The 22,605-nt window shown below is 51.6% G+C and overlaps 8 protein-coding genes across 8 annotated transcripts; 4 read left to right on the top strand and 4 right to left on the bottom strand.

Moving 5' to 3' along the window:
- Positions 1-1,170: 1,170 nt before the first annotated feature.
- Positions 1,171-1,935, top strand: A1O9_07934 (uncharacterized protein; the record flags this gene model as incomplete). The annotated part of the gene is made up of 1 exon (XM_013403489.1): positions 1,171-1,935. A coding segment is annotated over one exon (765 nt), but the record flags the coding sequence as incomplete, so codon positions are not given.
- A 1,531-nt stretch (positions 1,936-3,466) lies between these two features.
- Positions 3,467-4,931, bottom strand: A1O9_07935 (mannan polymerase II complex ANP1 subunit; the record flags this gene model as incomplete). The annotated part of the gene is made up of 5 exons (XM_013403490.1): positions 3,467-3,505; positions 3,577-3,689; positions 3,755-4,018; positions 4,078-4,706; positions 4,759-4,931. The coding sequence occupies 5 exons, from the start codon at positions 4,929-4,931 to the stop codon at positions 3,467-3,469; spliced, it is 1,218 nt and encodes a 405-aa protein (XP_013258944.1).
- Positions 4,932-5,916: 985 nt separating this feature from the next.
- On the bottom strand, positions 5,917-7,335 carry A1O9_07936 (uncharacterized protein; the record flags this gene model as incomplete). The annotated part of the gene is made up of 1 exon (XM_013403491.1): positions 5,917-7,335. The coding sequence occupies one exon, from the start codon at positions 7,333-7,335 to the stop codon at positions 5,917-5,919; it is 1,419 nt and encodes a 472-aa protein (XP_013258945.1).
- A 1,780-nt stretch (positions 7,336-9,115) lies between these two features.
- Positions 9,116-11,920, bottom strand: A1O9_07937 (uncharacterized protein; the record flags this gene model as incomplete). Its single annotated transcript, XM_013403492.1, has 1 exon — positions 9,116-11,920. The coding sequence occupies one exon, from the start codon at positions 11,918-11,920 to the stop codon at positions 9,116-9,118; it is 2,805 nt and encodes a 934-aa protein (XP_013258946.1).
- Positions 11,921-12,941: 1,021 nt separating this feature from the next.
- A1O9_07938 (uncharacterized protein) lies at positions 12,942-13,713 on the top strand (the record flags this gene model as incomplete). Its single annotated transcript, XM_013403493.1, has 2 exons — positions 12,942-13,353; positions 13,469-13,713. 2 exons carry the CDS (start codon positions 12,942-12,944, stop codon positions 13,711-13,713), a joined length of 657 nt encoding a protein of 218 aa, XP_013258947.1.
- Positions 13,714-15,658: 1,945 nt separating this feature from the next.
- On the top strand, positions 15,659-17,236 carry A1O9_07939 (uncharacterized protein; the record flags this gene model as incomplete). Its single annotated transcript, XM_013403494.1, has 1 exon — positions 15,659-17,236. The coding sequence occupies one exon, from the start codon at positions 15,659-15,661 to the stop codon at positions 17,234-17,236; it is 1,578 nt and encodes a 525-aa protein (XP_013258948.1).
- Positions 17,237-17,674: 438 nt separating this feature from the next.
- Positions 17,675-19,375, bottom strand: A1O9_07940 (uncharacterized protein; the record flags this gene model as incomplete). The annotated part of the gene is made up of 2 exons (XM_013403495.1): positions 17,675-18,298; positions 18,353-19,375. 2 exons carry the CDS (start codon positions 19,373-19,375, stop codon positions 17,675-17,677), a joined length of 1,647 nt encoding a protein of 548 aa, XP_013258949.1.
- Positions 19,376-19,926: 551 nt separating this feature from the next.
- A1O9_07941 (uncharacterized protein) lies at positions 19,927-21,599 on the top strand (the record flags this gene model as incomplete). The annotated part of the gene is made up of 3 exons (XM_013403496.1): positions 19,927-20,317; positions 20,366-21,275; positions 21,323-21,599. 3 exons carry the CDS (start codon positions 19,927-19,929, stop codon positions 21,597-21,599), a joined length of 1,578 nt encoding a protein of 525 aa, XP_013258950.1.
- Between the last annotated feature and the right edge of the window lie 1,006 nt (positions 21,600-22,605).

The raw sequence follows: 22,605 nt of genomic DNA on the forward strand, positions 1-22,605 counted from the left end.
GGATGATGACTGGGTGTTGGCAGACCCTGAGAGCAGAAGACGCTGACACAAGCTGCATGTATATACTATAGACGCAACAACTACACTCAATGCATACGTTTATTTACGCTTTATTGAGCACAGCGACAGAACGTTTGGTGGTCAAACAATTTGACATCCTCGGCTGCGTATTAGGGTTGCGGACTCGGCAAGTCGAGGACGGAGTATCCGTACGCATCCTTGATTCTGTATCAAATCAAGTCTGACGTGGGCGGCGCTGCTGACCTCATCGATGAGCGTCTTTTCGCGCCGGTGTCATTCCTAGGTTCCTACAATCGTCGAATCAGGATGTGCCGTTCGGATCGGCTAGGAAGCATTCGCCCAGGCTCGATGCAGCTATGATGCTATGAACAAATCATATCAAAGCCAATGGGGGCCTCCACGCAGTGCGGCTCACTCTCGTCCCATCTCCTCAGTCTACAATTGTGTACCTAAGGGAGACATCACTAACTAGGCGCGGCCTTTGTCCCCGTCGCGTGACAGCCCAAAAGTGAAGGCTGCAGTTGACCTTGCCAGTTGAATTCGGGTCTGAGGTCGCACGCAGTACGGAGTACCTGGACCGCCAAATGTAGGAACTATTATCCTGCCACACTCGGTTCCAGAACGACGGAGAATCGATTCCCAGGGCGATATCTCGGTTGAGAACATTTTTGTCATTCGGCAACTGCCACAGCCACTGCTCTTGACAAGAGCCTCTTCTTATTCCTCACACTCTTTCGCCACTTCACCTACTCTTAATCCTCTCTACACTTTTCACTGTGTTCCACCTGAATACTCCTCCCTCACAATCGCAGTGTCAGTATCAACCATATCCAACAGATACCTGATTTTGATTCGAGACGGGCTACCTTTCAGGGTTCCACCCCACCCATACCACTGAGACTTGTCTCCAGCAAGCAACTCGAAAACTGGGAATCACTTGGGAGGGATTGACCGCCAGCCCATCGTGCTTCGGCATCTACTTTCAGGACTGGGAATCTTGGATATATCTTCCTTACAACTCATCAAATCCCAATCGATCCCTCGAAGATTCCTATCTTCCCCTTCCTCCCACTTTCGAACCCCCCACCCCCACCTTCCCCCATCAGAATCCTGTACACCTGAGAGGGGCAAGCAAGACGACCTCGCAGAATGACTTCTCTGATTTTTGGCTCCATCTACCTGGGCCACAAAGGCATTGTTAATCACCGTCGCGAAAAGCAGAGACAGAAGAATTATCAGCGATGGGAGGGGTTACGAGATGAATACGACGAGCAGAGAAAGGTTAGCCGGGAATCGAGGTCCTTGGACATTCAACGCACAGGCCCCGACTACGCCAGAGACGTTGAGCTTGATCGGCCCATCCTGACCCTACGAGATCAACAAGAAGCGAATGATGCCCGCACTAGTTGGCGACCTCAGGAAAGCTTTGATGGCTTAACATCTCCGCAGGCTGATCGACGCACTAGTGTTGAGGTCGCATCTGGGTCTGGTCTTAGGCCATTAATGCAGCAAAACAAGACCGGCTCGACCTGGGACGACGGTCTTCCACAACGCTTGAAAGTGAGTCGCCGCAACTGGGACGATTACCAACCATCTGGTCTGAGTGAAAGTGTCAGCCGAAGTGGGAGCATCAAGGGAAGAAGCGCTGCAGGTACCCCGGGTCCAGAAAGAAGCCCCAGCAAAAGCCCAACCTCTATGAACAAGCAAGTCTCTCCACACCCAGACTACTCGGCACAAACGACAGCCTCCCATCTAGCAGACCATCGAAGCGTCAGCATGCCAGCACAGTCAAACCATCAACCAAACGCCGAACCCGTCCAGTATGCGACACCTGGTGGACTTATGGCGGAGCTGATCGAGTCTGGAAATGCATCACAGCAACGCCAGCAAAGTCCATTTTCCCAACCTTATCATCATAACTCTTACTCGCAGCCACCGCAGAATCTATTCTCTCAACCTCAGCAGACTGGAGCTTATGGAGGTTTCCAGGCAAGTCCTTATGGAAGCACGATTCCCGCTCCTGCTCCACTATCGCCCCCACAATCGCAGAGTGGCGGGATGCAAGAGTGGTGGAATCGCCCTTTGTAGGTTTGCTGGAAACAGCCAGAATGATCTGCTTCGCGACTGTGCCGATGCGGGTATTGCCACCAGGTCAGAGCGGTCCTACATTTTCCTACCGTGGACAACATATCGCCGTCGATCAATGCACCACCTTTCCGCGGGATCCACGTGGCTGATGATGATCGCCAGTGGAGCATAGGCTGGCGTTGCATCTATACTTGTGGATTCTTTTTTTTACGACTGACTAGCGAGGGCGTTCCAAGCGGCGTATTTTTTCGAGACAGAATTAGAAGACAGACGAGCAGCAAGGCCGAGTTTTCGATGGAAGTGGTTGTTTCCAGCCTACACGCTTCAGTGAACGATTTTCCTTTCCATCATCCTGCCGTCTTGACATTTTGGGCAGACACCACAGAGTATACTGTATATACTTTAAATAAATATATATATATATCATATATGAATCAAGTGTCATTCCAGACAGCGATCTGAACAGTGAACACCCCGCAATCTATCGTGACCGTCTACCATCAACCCCTAATTCATTACACACTTTCATCTATCCACCAGCTAGGAAAATGGGAAAATGTGGGGGGACTTTAGAGTGCCAAGTACAGAGTCCGCCTCCTGCCACGTATGGCCGCAACCTGTGAGGCTCAATTACGTGTGTGCCTGATACGCCACGGCGGATATTAGCTATTTCAAGGTAGATGTCCAGGCTTTTGTGGTATTGTACTCTGTACTGTGTATTTTTGAGGATGAGATCATTTCAAGCGCCCACTGGCACTGCAACCAGGCCCAAAAACGGCCGATACCATATGAGAGAACCCCCCAACCCCAATACTACATGCACAACACCGCAGATCAGACCAGACCAGACCAGACCAGACCAGACCAGGGGCTACGTCAGAGCACAGGGGACCAGTTACTCAGAGTCGCTCTGGCCTCTCACCCAGACTTAGATCTACTACCATTGAACGAACTGCCTCCCCTTCGATCCCACTCCAGAGAGAGCGGTTCTCGGGAGTTCAGCCCATTCAACTCAAGCCATCCCCTCGCCCCTTGGCTAAGTGCGACGGCCAGGTATATCCCATCCATCCATTCATCCATAACCCACTGCACCCCAGTAGTGTATTACTAGACTCGTCGACACATACAATGGACAGAGACCACACGTCCCATCTCTGAACAAGGCTTTTTTGGGGCCTTCGTTGGGCAAGTAGCGGAATGATACTCCAGAAACCCCACCTCCAAAGAATTGGTAAACGCCGAAGTTCCGAGTACACGTGAACTTCGCCCTCCGGCATTTGTCCTAGGAAAGAGCGGAAGGAAGGTCGGGTGGTCAAGCTTTTCTGCTTCTTTTTCCCTAGTTCTTGTCTTCTCGTATCTATGCTGCATTACCCGGCTTTTCTTGGGTATCGATGTGCTGCAGATGTCGAGTTAGTAAACGAGGTTGAGGTAGAATCAAAGGATGTGTTCCAAGGGGAGAAAACTTACCCAAACGACATAATTAGGTAGCCCTACAACTTGATAGCCAGCTCGTTTGGCCATCTTCGCGAAACCCTCTGTCTCCGCTTGATTTTCAAAAGCGTAGCAAGGGAAATTGATTCCTGGTACATTATTGTCAGCCGAGTCTCTCTTGCTTTCCGCCGTTCAAGGGCGAAAGGGAACATACCAGATCTATGCACATCGGCCTTGACAAGAATATTGACACCTCCAATTCCGTCTAGTTCTATCTCCTCATCTTTGTTGTTTCTCCAGTCACCCATGCGGGCCATGTATGTGCGTCCGGTATCGTACTCCTTGTAGCCCTCGGCGAGGACGACGTCTTTATCCAGGCTATTTGCAAGGCGTCGACCTTTGTCGGACTCCACCCAGGAATTGTAATCGAAACGGCCTTCGATATCACGTCCTTTGTCGTAACGGTGAAACCAAATATCTGAGATGGCGAGAATTAGTAGCTGCGTCAGAAAGCTCAAGTGTGAGAGTATTGCTTACTGGGTACCAAGATGTCCCGATCATGTGCGACAAAATCCTCAATGATCTTCTTTGGGCTGTCCACGATATCAACATCCCTCCAATAGACCCAGGCGTGCTCGGGTTTCAAGGCGGCAGAGAGCAAATAATTCCTGGCTTTGCCCATCTGTTTTCTCCGCGGTCCCTGAGCGGCGAAACCGTGTCGGGACTCAACGTCCATGTTCAAGCTTGCACCGAAATCTTTCTCCACGATCGAGACGCTGTGGAAAGGGATTTTGTCGGTCCTTTGTTGTATCCTGTCCAACTCGGACGCGAGAACTGCTAGGGTGTCATCGGAGGAGTCGCCAACCAAGAAGGCGAGGTCAATGAGGTCGTGGGGATAAGTAAGCTCAGTCAGGAGATCGAAGTATTTGATTAGGTAGGGGGCGGCGTCACGTAACGGCGTGAGGATGAGGACTCGTTCCCGGTTGCTCACAGCCCTAGGAGTCGAGACAATGGGGTTGAGATCAATGCGTTCGATGGTTGAAGAGTTGACATGGTAGGGTTCATGGTGGTTGAAGAGCACTGGGGTCTGCAGATGCTGATTCCAGGCCACCATTTCGTTGTTGGACATCTCGATCGGAGGCTTGGATGGTCCAAAGCAGTAATAACTGGAGTTTGTAAATCAGCAAACGTTGCGGGTCCTAATCATGTCTCACATACTTGGACATTTCGCGTGTTGATACAGTGATTCCCCGCCATAATAACACAATGAGACCGGTGAGGGCAACAGCAACAAGAAATCGGGTGCGTGTCAAAAACATTAAAACAGCCTTCCACGGGGGAAGTTTTGATTTGGCGGACTTCCAGGTTACGCCGCCTTTGGGAAGCAACATCGTGGCGGAAAGAACTTGAAAGTTGCACGGGAATTGAAATCGAGAAGGTGTATCGAAGACGCGAAAGGACGTAAAGGGGACCCCTCTAGGAGGAGGTGATGAGTATGGTGGCCAGGGCTGGGGTTGCTGATGAGGAACGAGTGGAATGGCCTGCGCAGGGCCAAAAGCAGGACTTCGAAGCGATGGAGGAATGGATTGGGTGGTCAGTACAGAACCCAGGGGCAGGCGCCGAGGAATGACCTGGGGCGCGAAGGATGGCGGACGTCGAGGGAAAGCAAAGAGAACCTGATGGCAATCTGATGGCAATCTGATAGCCACAGTCCACGGATGGGATATGGGGTGAGGTCGTCGTCGTGTCGTGGTGGTGGATGTCGTGGTGAGAAAGGGACCTGCGGACCTTTGGGGATAAGAGAATCTCACAACTTACGAATAAGCTCCACTTGTTCAAGTCTCAGACTTTCTGCTGGGGCAGCCCGGCGTCGAGCCCGAACAGGTTTAGCCGCCCGCCAAGCGGATTCCATTAGCGTCGAATTGCCGTCTCCACTATTTTGGCACGTGATGACCTCCTTAATACCAACATGTGGATTGCCCATTGCCAATTCCATCTATCCTCTCCTATTAATCAGTATTCAGGATTCAGGTACTCAAAGCTGAACGGGCTATGTCGATACACGTGCAATCTTGTCTCAGTCACAGTCATGCTCCCAGCCAGCTCACGAGTACCTTTCCCGCCTTATTCTTGCCGTCCTCCCACAATAATCCGATTACACTGGCCGTTTCTTATTATGATACAAATAGTCATCATCTATAATGGTCATCAGACCATCAACTCGTCGTGCCTTGCTAGCTCAATATACAGCCCGAAATCCCAGAATATGTCTACCGTCCCTCTATCCATCGGCGTAGTGCGTTGTGCTACATTTTGTTGTACAACTTCCATCTCCTGAAACCCACAATCCTTGCGTCGACATTGAAAATGTTCGTTTCATTGGTAATTTTGCGTCGGAACACTGTATCCATTTCTGCTGGCTTGATCTGACGAACTACTTCCCTCGACTTCCTCGATGCTCGGGGCTGGTGAAGGTGGCAGACTCTGCAAGGTTGACGATGGTCCATGAAAGTGGTAATGGGTTCGATACCGGTTCCAGGGACTGCTGGCTGCCGACTGACTGCGATCGAAATCGCTATTGCTCTCAGATGTATTGGCCGGTCCCTCATGGCTTCGAATCTCGTCGTGATTGACCTTGTCTAGTGTCCGCTTTTGGCCGGCACGCTCCAAGCCCAGGCGACTGCTGTGAGTAGAGCAACGACGGCTCCGTCCCGGAGACCAGGTATCCTCATGCTTCTGCCGTAACAAGACGACCTCGAGCAGTTCAAGCAACATCCACGCCACTTTCTCAGCCCTCTTGCGGCCATCATGCTCCGACTGCACCACTCTACCACTCAGCTCCTGTGAGTAGATGGCGGTGCAAAGCTGTTCGTCTTTCCCTGGCCCTTTGGCACGTTGGGTCCGAGCCTCTTTGCTTTCATCCGCATGTTCACCGCCACATTCTGCCGCGATATCAGGTGAACGGCTACAACTCTGGTTTTGGAACTCGCGGTGACGCTCACGCCTCTCTTGTTCTAGCACTGCGTGAGGTTTCTTCTCACCCCTGACTCCCAGTCCCAGCTTGCTTTCGAACCTGGGACCTTCGCATTTCTGCTTCTTGTCGTGAGGCCGGCGCGGAATAACAACACGGTCGCCGTAGGTTGCTCTGTTTGCGTCACGTTTAAAAAACGAAGCTACCAATTCGTTCATGTTCATCCCATGGATGCGGTCTTCCAGCTTTTTACAAAATTTGTTGCCATCCGGACTTGGCTGGTACCATCCCTGAGCATGAGCCGGCCTGAGAGTCCCACTCAACGCCTCGGACACGGAGTGCCTGACTGTGCTCAGGCCTAGGTCCAATGTACGATCTGACTGACTTCGAACACTTTGCAGCATATCTTCCAAGTCTAAATTTCCCAGAGTGGGACTAGAACCGGCTGATGATGGGTTTGTACCAGGATATCTAGATGAATATAGATGATGTTGGAGAGGCTTGCGAGGTGAGGTGTCGCTTTGTTCAACGCACCTCCAAACGGGACTCACTGAGGCCATGTATCCAGGTGATGGCGCTGGACCCAGTAAGTTTGTCTGACTAGACGTGTCACTTTTATCACTTGGAGAGTCTCTTCCCTCCGACGGCGCATGCGCTGTTGAGATTGTTGTTTGAGGTGGGTTAAGGTAAAGGTGATCAACCGATGGCACTCTGGACATGGTGATGGCCATCGTATTCGTATCCTCTTGCGACTTTTGAGTCGCGTAGATCGGGTCTGGTAGAGCACCATTGAGCATCTCCTGGATGCTGGGTAAATTTGGCATTGTGATTAGGTTGAGTTTTCTCCCTGTTCAACGTCTCCTATGGTGGGTACTGGGCACCTTGGTTTTCCCCAAGTCACTTTCGCTAATGCTGAGGATGAACAGAGCAGGGTCTCATATGTTACACAAGTCGAGCGTAAAGTTCTCTTTGAAAAGATGCCACCGCTATCGGGCTGATTGGAGGAGGTGGATAGCGTACAGCAATCAGAGAAAGAAGTTGGAACAGAGCAGCTCGCATGTATATGAGGCAGTGAGCCAACCTCCCTGACTCTTTACAGTGCACAACAAAGTCGGTCGCGAGATGATATTTCCATACGGTTGATGCTTCTCCACTCGCGGAGCACTGCTCCATTCAAGGAAGACTGATGGCCTGAAAAGAGGGCCAAAGAGGATCCAATCTTCCACTTTTGGGGGGGCAGAGCCTTGGGAATATGATCGATCGATCTTGCGTAGAGGGCGGAACGCACTGAATGGAGGCGAAATCCTCGCGCTTAGCGCCAAACGCGAGTGGACCTAGAAATATTATGTATCGCTTCTCCGGCAGGTCTCATTCAGCCATAGCAGGGTCACGGCTGAGGGAAAAAGGGACCTGGGTGCATCGACCAAGCCTCAGCCATGATAACCGATCAAGTTGGGGAGCCGGCGGCTTCATTCAGCTCTCAGGTACACAAGCCTGATTTTGGACCAATACGGATGTGTATGGGTCATCCTGACTCAATTGGTCCAAAAGTTGGTCCAGAGCCTTCATCACTCCCTGGGGTTGGTTACCCAAAAATGGCCATATTTAATATGCACGTCAGATGATGGGGTCGATGGCGACAAGCCCCTGACTCCACCAGACTACCCATAGTGACTATCAGATCTGTCTATGCAAGGGCGATGTGCGTAGAGCCTCGTCGAGGCTACTTGTCCAGAAGCAGGCCATCGTGCATGCGTTGAATGTTCAGGGGTGCGCAGATCGACAACTGACCACTCTAGATTAACCCCGACAAGACCATATCAGTTGATGGTCAAGTCTTCTTGCCGTGGCACTGAATGCTGATACTGAGCGATCGGTAAGGGACACAGTGGGTGTAAGCTCCTTGGACCGTTTCCATCTGTGCAAGATTGGGGATCCGCGCTATCGACCTCGATTGTTCTTGTGTGAGTGACCTCGTACTCGGTGCCTGGTCTCGGGAAAATCTGAGCTCACATTTGTTACACGAGGGGCGGGGTTGGTTCGGACCTGCACAGGTAACACACACGGAGACAAGCTCCAGGTACCAACATTCAGGAACAAGGACCCGAGTCTCTATTGGACCCTTCATATGTGGCGTTGCATTGGTCTGTTCGCACGATGGACCCGAGAACAATTGTTGTATCAGGGTATCACTCTGAGTCGGATGCTGACCGACTGACAGCCATGACTGGCACCACCCAGCTGGAGGCTCAACTGGAGGCTCAACGGCGGATTGTGCTACAAGAGGAATTTCTAGAAAATAGATTGGCAAGTAAATGTAAGATAAAAGTATGTACATTAACCGCATATTTCGAGTGTAAGTCATAAAGGCATAAGGGTATATATCCTCAGCTCCAAGGTGGATGACGCTCAAGCTTCCTCTTACCTCGTCCAACGCCGTCCAACCCAGATCATCCCCAGATCATCCGATCCGATATCACAGCAGACAGAAGCCTCGTCCCATCGGCTCAAATACCATCATGTAAAATCGGCCCAAGGCTCTGGTATGACAGCTGCAGCTTTGATGCAGCTGGTGGCATATCCAATCATGATCTTGCCATATTTCTAATCATCTCCTGGGCCCTCCAATAGTTGTCTTGATTCGTCGAGTCGCCTTCGCAATACCTTCACGGCCCGTACTTCTTGCTTGTTTTCGGACTGCAAGATCTGGTTACAGACACCGCCCACAGCGCGCAGCAGGTCCAGAACGAGATCCTTATCGACATCTGAAAATGTCATCGACCCCTGGTCACCACCAACCTGGAAATCCGGATCCGCAAGTTTGATTAAGCTTTCCATTAGGATCTCAGTATTTGCCGGGTGGTCCACCTGTTGTCCATTAACAACGGGTTGTTGCTGCTTTGCAACGCCATTTGCTGCTGAAAAGCTGCCGTGGGGCGAATGCACAGGAGGCGTGGGGAGTCCATTAGTGACAATTGTTCCCAGGCTCTGGGGGTTTCGTGACGACTTCGCCTGACCTTGATGAACACGTCCTCCCAATGGCGGAGTGGGCCAATTCAAGGGTGTCTTCTCCCGCCTAGGACTGATGGGCGGTTGGGGGAAGCGGGCGCCATTGCCCCAGTGCAAGATCTCATTTGGCATTTCATCTTCACTTCCTTCAACTTCATCTTCCTCGCCTTCGGTCGCAGTGGCAAAAGTAGCAGCTGTAGATACAGAATCCATGCTATTGCTACGTGCTGCTTTCATCCAGGGTTGAGCGGGCTTCTTGAGATACAATGCTGCACCCTCTCCCTGAGACAGCTGTGGGAATGATTCCTGAACAGGAGTCGCCGCCCCTCCTTCAGTACTGCTTCCATCGACTTCATCCGCCACCACCTCCTCTTCATCATCTTTGTCGTCGGTGGGTGTGTTTTGATCCATCCGTGTTGTGACAACGCTGCTTCCATCGCTCTCAGAAGGAGTCAGACTCCTGGTTCCCGAACCAGTGTAGTTTCCCATGGCGCTGTGGAGAAACATATTTTCATAATCGAAAGCATCCAACCGGTCTTCGTGTCGCCCAGCACCACCATCGTTGAGCAGATGCTCTGGCACTTCCGGCACTTCCGGCTCAATTTCTTCCAGACTCTCCTGCAAAACTTCGTTGAGGTAGACTTGCTCCTCTTCTGAAGCGGCAACCGCGTCCTCATCGTCCAATTCTTGAGCAGCATCCTCGTAGTGGGACTCCTGCATTGTCGATTTGGGCTTATCACGTGTCAATGCTGACATAGGGATAGATTTGTGGAAGCTCGGTGTGTTTTTATCAGTTCTTGCATCACTCACTAGCCGCGAGTCATTTGTTGTAGGCTGCTCAATAGTAAGAAAAGTCTGCGTTTGAGGAGTTACAGGAGCGGCTTGCGCATCCAACATAATTGCCTGCTGACGAGAAGGACTCCAGCCCATGCCGGCATTGGTATTGATCGGACTACCACCTTCCCTGTATTCTGGCGCGCTAGTGTACCACTGCTCGGGGGTTTGGGCAGCTGTGAAAGGACTGGGTGTTCTCATGCTCTGGGCGCTACGCCTTCGCATGCTGTCTGCCTGAGCTTTATCCTTCAGATCAGAAATTCTGGCACGCAAATCGGTCATCTGGTCCCGAATCTCCTTTGTGGACCGACTTGACATTGCCGAAGATGAGCGGGCTACAGCAGTGGTTGGACTACTGGTGATAACCGAAACGGTTTCTTTCGAAATTGCGGCCAAGGTATTGATACCCAGGCCGCGGGGGGCATTCTGCTCGGGTGACGTTTTGATTGTGCTTGGAGTACCCTCCTCTTCTTGCAGCACTCTGAGCGGAGAGTTGAAACTCCGACTACTGGCAGGAGAAAAGCCAGCAACCCGATTTGACGGAGACATTTGGTACTGCTGCGGAGATTCTTGTCTTCGGCCGTATTCGAGGGCACTGGCGGACCTCTCAGGAATCATCGACAATCGTTTTAATCCTGTGTTGGGAGTGGTGTCACTACCACCTCTCGTGTGAATTGCGGAATTTGTTTTGACGACAGGATAGAGTGGGCGAGATTTGCGGCTGCTGATACCAGCGAGGGAAATGGAACGATACAGCCCGCCTGCAGGCTGGTGAAGTTCCGACATATTGGGGGAGGAGCGCGGAGACATGAGAATACTATGCCTAGCCTTGCTGAGATTATCCTCCATACTTGTCAGGCGTTTTCTGGCATGTTCAAGGATTCTTTCGGCGCGCTCGTTGAGTAGGGCCATCTCGTCCACGGGGCCGGCAACCGTGGTACTATTCCGTTTGCTGTCGGGGTCATCCACCTCATCGTCTTCCACTTTGGCCACATCTGCAGCTAGCCTTTCGTTCATCATCTTGGAAGAGTCAAAATCTTCCCAGTTTCCCAAGTCTGAGCCATTGCTGGACGAGGACTGGTTGCTTAATCGCCTCGATTGAACCGGAGTTTTTTCAGCTGGCGTGGGGGAGGACGGGCCTGAGATAGTAGAAGTATAGCTGAACCTGCTACTCCTCTTTGACACGGGGGTCTCCTCCTCGCCGATGTCGCTCAAGGGCGCACCGTGTTCATAGCCATTGAAGTTGGTGTTGATGGAGGGCACAATGCGCGCGGGCGCTCTGACGGTGGTGGCAACCCCCACTTCAGGTGAGAGCTCTGCGTCTCCCAGTGCCGAGCTCAAAGAAACAGCTGAATCCGGGCGCGGAGGCAGAGTTGATTGCTGCAGAGTTGGCGACGAGGCCAAAGGCGTCGGGCTGGAGCTGAGGAAGGGGTTGTAAGGCAAGATCATGTCAGGGTTGGTCAATGTTGGCGAGGGGGGAGCATCGTAGGATGGGATGTCGCTGGATTGGGGGTGAGAGTGGGCATGAGGGTGATTTTGAGGATAAAAGTGTGCTGTACCAGCCATTTGTTACTGGCGTGGCGATGATGGGTGTTCCTCGTTCTCTGGTATTTTGAAGATGCCGCGATGTTTCACAGGTCCATCAAATCCGAGCGCAGGTGCGGGTCGTTTTCTGCGTCATACCAATGCCAATGCCGGCGTCAGTTCTAACAAATGGCAGAGAAGCGGCAGAAAGCGGTGATGGTCGTGGTAGGAGAGCATGGACGGCCGCTGATGGCGTGTGCTGTAGCCGGTTGCAGGTCGCAGGAAAAGATCGTGCAAGAAGATGGCGAGGCGACTCAGCAATCGGCACTCAGCACTCACACAGGTGTCATTCCCAATGAGATGAAAAGATCGACCGACAAGCCCCAGGGCAGATTGCTCGAGCCAGGATCCTGGGGTTTGCGGCTTGAGGCACCTCCGTTCTTTGACGTCCAGGGTGGAGTTGGTCGAGAAAGTCAGCTCGGCAGTGAGAAGCAGGAAACAGGAAACAGCGGCACCCACAGCAGCCAGCACGATTGTAGCCGAGATGGCGCAGCGGGAGGAGCAAGATGAGTGGTTGCAACCCCTGCAGGAGCTGTTGCTCGGCGTGCTGTCCACCCTGGACTCGTCCCCTGTGTGGCCTAGACTACTAGCCTAGCTTCCCCCGACCCCTGCCTACCCAACTCCCGGCACCCCCATTGTCAGGTTCGTATGGTTAATCCAAAGCCTAAAGAGAGGACTTGAGGGGAGCCTCAAGCCTTCCGGGGCTGCAGGACACCCAAGGACACACACCCCGAAAGCCTATCCAAAGCGACCCGGGCGGACCCAACAAAGCTGACACTCCTTCCCACCTCCGTCATCATTATTCCTCTCTGGTATCAGAAAAGAACCCAAAGCTGGTGCGAGATTCGAAAGAACAATCTATCCATTTTGGGCTAGAAAGTAAACGACAAGATGTCCGTTGAGTTGGAGCCTTGCTGACGCCTCTTTATATTCGGGATCCGTACTTGGTACTCCGGACTCTATCACCAGAATCCTGTGGTATGCAAGGGCAGCATCGCAAAGAATGCCTGCCTTTGTTCTGCTCCCTGCATCCCCATCCGATCTTGAGGCCGTTGCTCGCGTCCAGTTTGCTGCGTGTGCAACCGATCCTGGATTTAGCGTCATCTTCCCTAAAGGCAGCACATTGACTTCCATCACGCACTTCGTGCAGTCGTATGAGGATGACATGGACAATGACCCTTCCTACCATATCATGATCGTGAAGGAGGCCATGTCCGGGGAAATCGCCAGTTTTGCGATTTGGCACTTCTTCCCCCCTCGCGACCAGAACGAGATTGAACAGGAAATGCTGCTGGAAGACTTCCCACTGCCAGAGGATTCAAACAAGGAGGTTGGCTGTAGGTTAATGCACAATAGCATCAGGAAGCGCCATGAACTTGCATCTGCATTTATTGGGGTTGGGCGACCTTATGTTTGTGAGTCTTGACTCTTAACTTCCACGAGTAACTGCCACCTCCCCAGCAGCTCGAGCCAGCAACAGTTCCCCATCCCTATCCCTCAGCGTGGCTACTGGCTGATACCACAGTTCAGACTTGGCAGCTCTAGGCACGTCTCCCAAGTATCAACGGCAAGGTGCGGGCGCGAAGCTGCTTGACTGGGGATTGGAACGCGCCGACGATCGAGGCTTGGCAGTCTATGTAGAGGGCACGCCCGCTGCTGCACGCCTCTACGAACGTACTGGCTTCAAAGAAGTTGACCGATTAAGGCTGGAAATGGATCCGGGGGGTGCGGATGAACATTCCAACATATGTATGATCCGAGAACCTCAATCATGACGGCACTTGGAAATCAAACAATTCTATCTAGTTCCGTGAAAAGGAAACCAATCATTTATTCCGACAACGCAGTCCTAGCTCGACCCAACACACTGATGGTCGTTGATAAAATAATTCTGAATAAGTCTCTCAAAGATACCTAGGCACTTGACTGTCTTCAACCAGTCCTTGGAAGCATTGACAATTGAGCCTCGATATCTGATTGCCGTTTGAGCGCTCGATCCTCAGAGCGACGGAAGTATGCTTGGCACACAAACGGTGCTGGAAAACTATCAACTGTAAGTCGCTGACGGCAAGCCGCCTCCTCGCAGGAATGAAACAATCAAGATCATGAGTTTGTCTCCTGAAGGCATATATCCGAGAAAACGAAGTTCATGGATGAGCTTCCAAGTCTTAGATGACACGTTAACACCAGGCAAGTCAGAGCACCCCGTGCCACAGCTCCTTCGAGCAAGTATTACAGGATTGGGAAGCTCGCTCCTAGAGTTGGACTTGACCTAAGATTCATATTGAACACCCCCCGGCATTTCCCTCTGCAAAACCTCGCGAGCGGAGGCTATGTCCCCTCTCTTTCCAGCACGGAAATTGATATCTGGATCCTACCTACACCAGCTGCCAATGACGACAATACTCTACGAAGACATACGCCTGCATCAACATTCAGGCACGGCCGAGGAAATACGGCAATGTTACCTATCCAAACTATTTCTTCGTCCACGAGCAGTAACTCCACATCCAACATGACAGGTGTGTTTTCCCAAACTGACGGCTGGGCGCAAACACCGGGCGCGAGTGGTTAGTAAGCAGCTGGGCGCTCGTCCTGCTAGGAGCTATATCGTGCTTGTTCGCGGTCTCGTTACACATCTCGTGGCCTACAGGGCACAAGTCCATATTCCTCTGCATTCTCTTATCGTTATCACAAGGTCTGCAACTGGTGCACTGGCTCCAAAGCACTGACAACTTGGCCGGATACGGTGCTGATGCGATTTCTCAGATCGCTAGTCGATAATGCCATTGGGGTTAGAAGATGTCGATGTTGTCCCAATGGCATTGTAAGACGTGCTTTCTGGCATGATTGACGTTCTGTCTTCCCAGGATCAAGAGCAATACCAAGGCAGGTGAGATTTGCTCGTCTCAATTCGTGTTGAAGATGTGCAGTCTGACATCTGTCACTTGAGATATGCAGATAACTTTATTACCCCTGAAAAGCTTCACCTTCACGCAACAGATGATGCGGCTGCCGCCATTTCCGTGGCTGTTGAACAATCCTTCCACTCACAGGCTGCCGCATGCTTCCTACCTTCGGAAATACCCAACGGGTGTGAGGCCTCCCTGAAAAGCTTTACCGTCGGGCAGAAAATGGTTTGACATAAAACCTGGCATTCAGATTGCCATCACGAAATTTACATGCATAGCGAACTGTCAACCAGAGTCTTACCGCACAGCTTACTTCTCCCTCAATCTGGAAGAGGATGGACGTACGTAGATCTTGCCCTTACAGAGGCTCTGAAACATCGTTGCTACACCACCCAGAATAACATCAACAGATCTGCCTTTGATCGGACTCATGTTGAAAAGTCTAGACCTTGATACGCCCATACGACTTGTGTGCTGTCGTTTGCAATGTGATTACCTTGGATCTGTGCGGCAAGTCAAGAGTCAGGAGCTTCTGCGCAAATTTGATCCTCTATTGCCCGTGTGGCAACAAAGTCACAAGTCCCGTCTTTGAACAGGCTAGCTATCTTATGTCCATTTTCGAACTGTCAATCAGAATTGCATATCACAATCAAGCTCAGGGGATGAGTCATCAGCTGCATCGTAAAAGTCGCCGACTTCCACGCTCTTCGCACCAGCCGAGCAACGTGCATTGCCAACACGTCCCAAACCCATCTGACATAGCTGTTTGCTTCCTGGGTGCGCACTCGTGGCTCACCAGGTACACACCATGACGGACCAGTACCAGCCTCTTGTCAAAGACGTAGCCCAGAGTTCACATCATTCAGAAAAGCCTACAGATTACGATGTTGAAGCGAAAGAGGTCGCTGACCACGATGACGAAGACGACGACATTGAGCTTAAAGAAATTGATCTTTCTAGGCTCCCAGAGGAGTCCAGGCCGAAATGGTACCAACTGCCGCAATTGAGAGTACGACAAAATTGGGATATATCGTCAAGATTGGACCTTGCTAAAAGGTGGGACAGCGTACCGGATGTCAAAACGTTGGCACGGCTCGTCTTGTCCTACGCGGTTACTATTCTCCCGCGCTACATGCAACCAGGAGGCTTGAAGGTCAAGAAAGAGCTACATCCAACTGCATACCTCGACGCAGTACGTGGCTGGGCCGCTCTGGCAGTGTTCCGCTATCATGGCATAGCAAATAAAACATGGCTTCTCGAACAGCCTGTCTTCCGAATGGTCCTCAACGGTCGGGCAATGGTCGACGTCTTCTTCGTTATCTCTGGTTATGTGTTGACATATCGAATGCTCAAACTGATCAGAAACCGGCAGAATGGACTGCTGAGGGCACTTGCCTCATCGACCTTCAGGAGATGGTGGCGCCTCTACGTCTCCACAGGAATTGCAACACTCATTACCGCAATCTGGACCTATTGGGGCTGGTGTCAGCCCCAGTATCGTCAGCCAACTCTGTGGCTCCAATTGATTGATTGGGCATGGGACTGGGGCGCTTCCAGCAACCCTTTTGGTGATATCAGAGGGTGGTGGTATGCCACAGTTTTCCGTACCAAGTATTTGGACCAGATGTGGACCATCCCCGTGGAATTCCGAGGTAGTCTAGTGGTGTTCTGGTTCTGTGCTGCATCCGCCTATCTTTCGACTCGTGGCCGCAGAATTTTCTGCTTGGTCGCCATTGCCTTATGCTACTATTGGGGAGCTATCTATGCCGCACTCTTCCTTTTGGGCGAAATGATTGCAGATTACTCGTTCGATCGCCATCCGGAACGACTCCAGCGCATTCGACTTCCAACACCGCAAGAGTCTGAGGGATGCTTGACTCCAGAGCGCCGTCAATCTATTCCTTCCAAGATCTGCTATACTGTCCTTCTCATAATCGCCATGTTCTTGCTTGGCCAACCTTCCGACGGCTACTGGGCCATTGGTCCTTTTCCTTGGCCGTACCTTAGCAAGGCTATCCCATGGTACTACAACGTGGAGCTAGGAGAGCACTTCTGGCTTAGCTGGGGTTCGGTGCTATTCATATTTGCTCTCGACAATTGCAGAATGCTCCAGATTCCGTTCGAATGGCGCTTTTCACAATATTTGGGGGACCTGTCCTTTGGGATTTATGCCATGCACAACAGCTTACTCTGGGTCCTTTACACACCCATTGTTGAGCCATGGCGTGCCAGTCATCTGGGAGATGGATACTGGTCTGGCCTCCCCGGTATTGTTTTCACCACTTTGGTGCTGCTATGGTTGGCAGATTATTTCACACGCATCGACCAAATCGTTGTCAGAGTTGGAAGATGGTTAGAAACCATGGCGTTCATCGAATGGACTTAACTCCGCACACCAATCGACCGGGGCCCTCTAGAATGCGTTTCTTTGATTAAATGATGTTGTGGTACTAGCGATCTGATACCTTTTGTTTGACGAAGTGCACGGCTCTATCATGTGGGTTGCCTTTGCTTAACGACTATGCAACTCTACGGTCTGGGGGCTGTCAATTATCAAAGGCTTGCTCACTTAGCTCAAATTAATTCGAATTACGATCCGTGAATACGCTTGCCGTAGTGGAGGCCTGCTTCGATATTGCTTTAATACTCCACTCCCGTCTGGGAGGCCTATATTTGGCTTTAATCCCGTTTCGCTTTCGCCAGGCTGGGCACAGGGGCGATAATTTCTCCGAAACGCGAAGCATGGCGTGGCTGCCGATACTCTTCGACATATGGGATACTTGTGAACTATACACACACGAGAATCTCTACTACTATTAGCCACTTATGTCTCCGCAACCGTGAGCGCTGCTCTCCACCTCGTCAGCAGCTTCTTTCCCACAACTGCCTCAAGGGTCTCGGTCTTGCCACCAGCACCATGATTAGCAAAGGTGTACACTGGGCCGAGTTTCTCTTCATCGCCCGCCTTGAAGGGCTCCCAATCTAACTGACCATAGCAGAACGATATCCAATCTCGCTGAAGCTGATGCACCGCACCGGAGTATTCCTTCTGATGCTCCTCGCCTACCAGATCCGCGGCCGGGTTGAACAGGAATAGATCGCTGATTGCGTGATTGGCTTTGCGGTAGCCGAGTTTCCAATTAGGGTAAGGGTTCGTCGATTCAAATTCGTACACGTATGTTTTGCTTTGAGCCTTGAGAGCTATCAAAAAGGGTGGGATTCGGAAAATCAGGTCGGCAACAAATTCGGCCCACGTCTCGCGATCTTTGGTGGGTGTTTCAACGGTATCTTGGATGCCGTAGGCTTCCAAGACTTCCGCTGAGAATAGCTCATCCGTCTTCGACGTGAGACCGATCGGCCTGAGCATAGTCAGTGCTGTGTCTCGCATGGCCTTGTCGCTCGAATTGGCCGGGTCAAGCGCCCCGAGCATAGCGAGCGTCAGATCTTGCTGTATCGGTGTCAGTGTGATAGAAAGCTTCCGAACAACGCGAGGCTTACTTACCTCATATGCGCATGAGCCAATCATGAGCTCAACTGATGTTGGCCTTTCAATGAGGTCGGTAACCGTCCTCCCCTTGATCCAGTCATTGTCAATTACAGGATTGTAAAAGCCCGACGGGGTCTCCTCCACAAATCTCTGGGCTGGAATCGACTGCAAGTCTCTGATCACATCGTTACTACCCATTGGACTGTACTTGCGTGCAAAATTGCTAAACTGCTCTTCGTGATAGGTGAGAGGCATGGCTCCTATGGCTAATGTCGTACCACTCGACAATATCGCTCTTTTGATTTTGGTGTCTTTGAACTGTGTCTGGAAATGGCATGAAGCACCACCAGCGCTACCTCCTTGAATGGTGATCATGCTCGGGTCTCCACCGAAGCCATCGATGAATTTGAAGACCCATTCCAGGGCCTGCCGCTGGTCATGAAGGCCATAGTTCCCAACCGCTTCTCCAAAGGACTTGTTGTAAGCCTCGAGTGCTGACGAGGCTAGGAAGCCAAGGGGTCCCACGCGGTAGTTGATGGTGACCACAACGAGTGGTCGACCCAAGGCAATGCTTGTCTGAACTAGCCTCAGACCGTCATAAATCTCACGACTGGCCACCTGAATGCTCGAGCTCCCAACCATGAAGGCGCCTCCATGGATAAAGACAAGCACCGGGACCTTCTTGGCGCCTTGAAGGGCACTCAGGGGTGCAGTAATATTGAGGTTCAGGCACTTGAACTCGTCAGCTGTCGGTCTGCTCAGTGCAATGCCGTCTGGTGGCAGTGTCCCAGACCAAAAATCGGGAAATGGAAGGGCCTCCGTGTGAGGGCAAGTTGAACCAGGTTGTGTGGCATCGTAGGGCTCTCCTGGCAAGGTTGTCCTCAGTATTGACTGTCTGAACCGAGCAGGGATATCTGCAAAAGGAATGCCTCTAAATTGCACGATGTCGCTGCCTCTGCCCGTCCCGTGGAGCTCGCCCAACACCGGATGCCGGTATGAGAAACCAGAAGCTGGCTTGCTGGCGTCAATACTCCCCATCTCGACAGTGTTCCTTCAAGGATTGCGGCACTGCTTGCGCTTAACCCCCTTATCCAAGCCAGTATGCGCCTTATATCATCGAGATGTGTCTTTTGTCCTCACTCACAACCAGATCACCAGATGCCGTGGAGCACAGCCGGATTTTACCTCTTGCCCCAAAAGACTCCACAGATTCAGCGATTCAAATTGCTACTTTCGCTGTCTCGGGCGTCGTACGACAGATGTCTTCGAGTTCGAAAAGGTTCATCTCGGTGCTCTCGGCGCTGTCGGCCGTGGCTTTGAATTTGTTAATCTGCCGAAGACGCCCTGTGGAGCGTTCGGCTACCTCCCCCAGCTTTGCCCCTTGCATCCCCCGCGATGCACTGGTATTGACTTTTTGCCACGCTTCAGAGCTTGATTGTTCTCCCAAGGTTAACAACTACCGCGACGACATGGTATTATAGATGAAGGCATCGAAGATAGATAAATATCATGCTCCCTTTACTCATGGCTCGTCAACGACATATAATCTCAATAGTAGGGATTAATTCTTATCGCAACAGATTACCACCATGGCGTCTTCGAAGTCAAGCTTCCGTTTCACTATACTACACAACCCTCGCCTCGCCCTGACAGCCTTCCTCCTGTCGATGGTCTTCTTCACCTTCGGCTACGATGGTGGAGTCATCGCTGGACTTCTCGCTATGGTTCCCTTCAACAAGCAGTATGGCAGCGGTCATGGACCACATGGCTTGACAATGCTCACTTCGACTGAGATATCTCTCATTGTGGCACTCCCCAATTCAGGCTGTCTCTTAGGATTGCCGTTGTCAGCATGGCTCGGCGATCGCATTGGCCGCAAAAAGACTTTACTCATTGGGTGCGGCTTCAATGCCGTGGGCGCCGCCATCCAGACTGCTGCTCCGAACTTGGCCACTATGGTTGTGGGGAGATGGTTCACCAGTGAGTGAGATCCTTGTGCTGTTGCTGTTTAGCTGATATCCAGTGCAGATGTCTCTATCTTCATGTTCATCACCATGGCTTCCAACCTCCTTGCTGAGGTCAGCCCTTCGGAGATCCGTGGTATTCTAACAGGCCTCTCCATCGTTCTGATCGACGCCGCTGCCATCCTTTCGCAAGGCTTGAACTATGCTTTCTCTACCGTGATGGCCAAATACTCGTTTCAGATTCCCTTGGGTATCCAAATCTTCTTTTCTGTCTTCATTTTCCTCGGTATCCTAACCGTGGACGACTCCGCCACGTTCTACTTGACCAAAGGTCGTGACGAGAGAGCGCTTCAGGCTCTACGAACTGTGCGCCAAGGCTATGAGGAGGCCGATATTTCGGCCGAGTTTGCATCCCTCAAGGCGCAAAACAATCTGCGTCAGGAGGAAGAATCGGTCTCCTGGAAGGATCTGTTCATTGGCGTCAACAGAAGACGCAGTCTAATCGCCTTATCCATTGCAAACGGTCAGCAGCTCAGTGGAATTGCTTTCGCAACAAATTATATAACTCTGTTCCTCAGCACGATTGGTGGGAGCGTGTCGCCCTTTACTCTGGCGATGGGTGCTGCTGTTCTGGCCTTTGGGGGTGCAATTGTGGGACTTTTTGTCGTGGACCGGGTCGGACGGCGCGTACTGGCCCTGACCTCATTCACCGCCCTCGCAATTATCAACTTGGTCGTCGGTGTCATGGGCTTCCTTCCCTTGACAAATCCTGCTGTGCCCAAAACGATCGCTGCGTTCTGCTGCATGTTCGCCTTCTTCTACGCGGCTGGTTTCGGTCCGCTGACCTACATTATTGCAGCCGAGATACCTACAGCGCGCCTGCGAAACAAGTCCAACTCGTTGACCTTCTTCCTGGTGGCAATTTTCGCGACCATGGTCACATACGTGCTGCCGTACATCGCAAATGCCGATGCGTAAGTCAGGATTCCCGCGAGGTAACTCTAAACTGACCATAAGACAGCGCCAATCTTGGACCAAAGACCTACTTGATCTTCTTCGTCTGGATGGCTGGGTGCATAATCCTAACTTACCTTTACTTGCCCGAGACAAAGGGGCGCAGTCCCGCAGAGCTGGACGAGATGTTCGAGGCAAAGCTCCCTGCACGTAAATTCAAGGGCTATGTCTCAGTGCTTGCAGTGGAAAACTTCAGCGTTGAGCTCAAAGCTGGTGCACAGGGTATTGAGACTGAAGGAAGCCAAATCTGCATGACTAATAGTAGGAGGATGCAAGTTCAATGAAGGAATATGGTAGTCCTCCTTGGAGTAAGCTGCATGGCCGGTCTTGTCCCTCAATGCTAGACAGGTATCTTTGAATGCTTAGCCTTTGGCAAGGTTGTCATGTCTTCGTTCGTAATTCCATACATCCGTCAGAGTGGTAGAATAGTGGGATCTCTTGTGGCGGAGAAATACAATAAAATCCATCAAAAGTCTAGATTAGTGCATTGAGCTTCATACATCAACACGAGGGCCTCCTAGCAAGCCCTACTATCCCGCAACCCAGGGAATATCCGAGATGACTTCCAGGGATGAAGCTCGTGGACCACACAAGCTTCTCCAGCATCCTTGGGCCCCGTGATCTGGACTACCGAAAAGTCATAATAGGCGAGGGAGTTAATCACATGACGCACCTGGCCCTGCACGGCTGTCTGGAGGAAAGTCGCACTCCCTTCGTGCTCTCAAGGCTGCCACTTTCACTCACTTCCGTGTCGTGCTCTTCAACTCTGATCTTCTTCTAAACGAGGTCGACTCTAGCTACTTCAGTTTCTATGCGGAAGCTGCTGTGAGAGACAATGTAACTCGCACGAGCCGCAGTCAAGACACCACCTCGCTACAAAGAAATGGGGTTGTCGCCTGGGAGAGGTGCAGAATAGATGGCATCTCAGAATTTCAAGCCCAAGACGGCTTGTGATCAATGCCGTTTCAGGAAACTCAGGTGCGATGGAGGTTATCCATGTGACCGCTGCTACAAGATGGACTTCGAGTGCTCCTTCAATCCCAGATCAACCCGTAACCGGCGTGTCGAAATGCTGCGTGGGCGACGGCAGCAATCTTCAGCTTCCCCTGGGCATGCCTCCGAGGACTGCTCTACCGATTTGAGGTTCCCTGCACCTCCCGAAACTTCAGTTCAAACAATCGTCGACTTCCAAGGAGGAGGGGACGGTGACGACCAACTACTTTCAGTGGATGGGGAGCAATCGGCCAGACCGCAGAGTATGGGTGTCCAAGGAGAATCCTTCGAGGTCGT

Source organism: Exophiala aquamarina, assembly GCF_000709125.1.
Source record: "Exophiala aquamarina CBS 119918 chromosome Unknown aczIA-supercont1.6, whole genome shotgun sequence".
NCBI classification, from domain to species: domain Eukaryota; kingdom Fungi; phylum Ascomycota; class Eurotiomycetes; order Chaetothyriales; family Herpotrichiellaceae; genus Exophiala; species Exophiala aquamarina.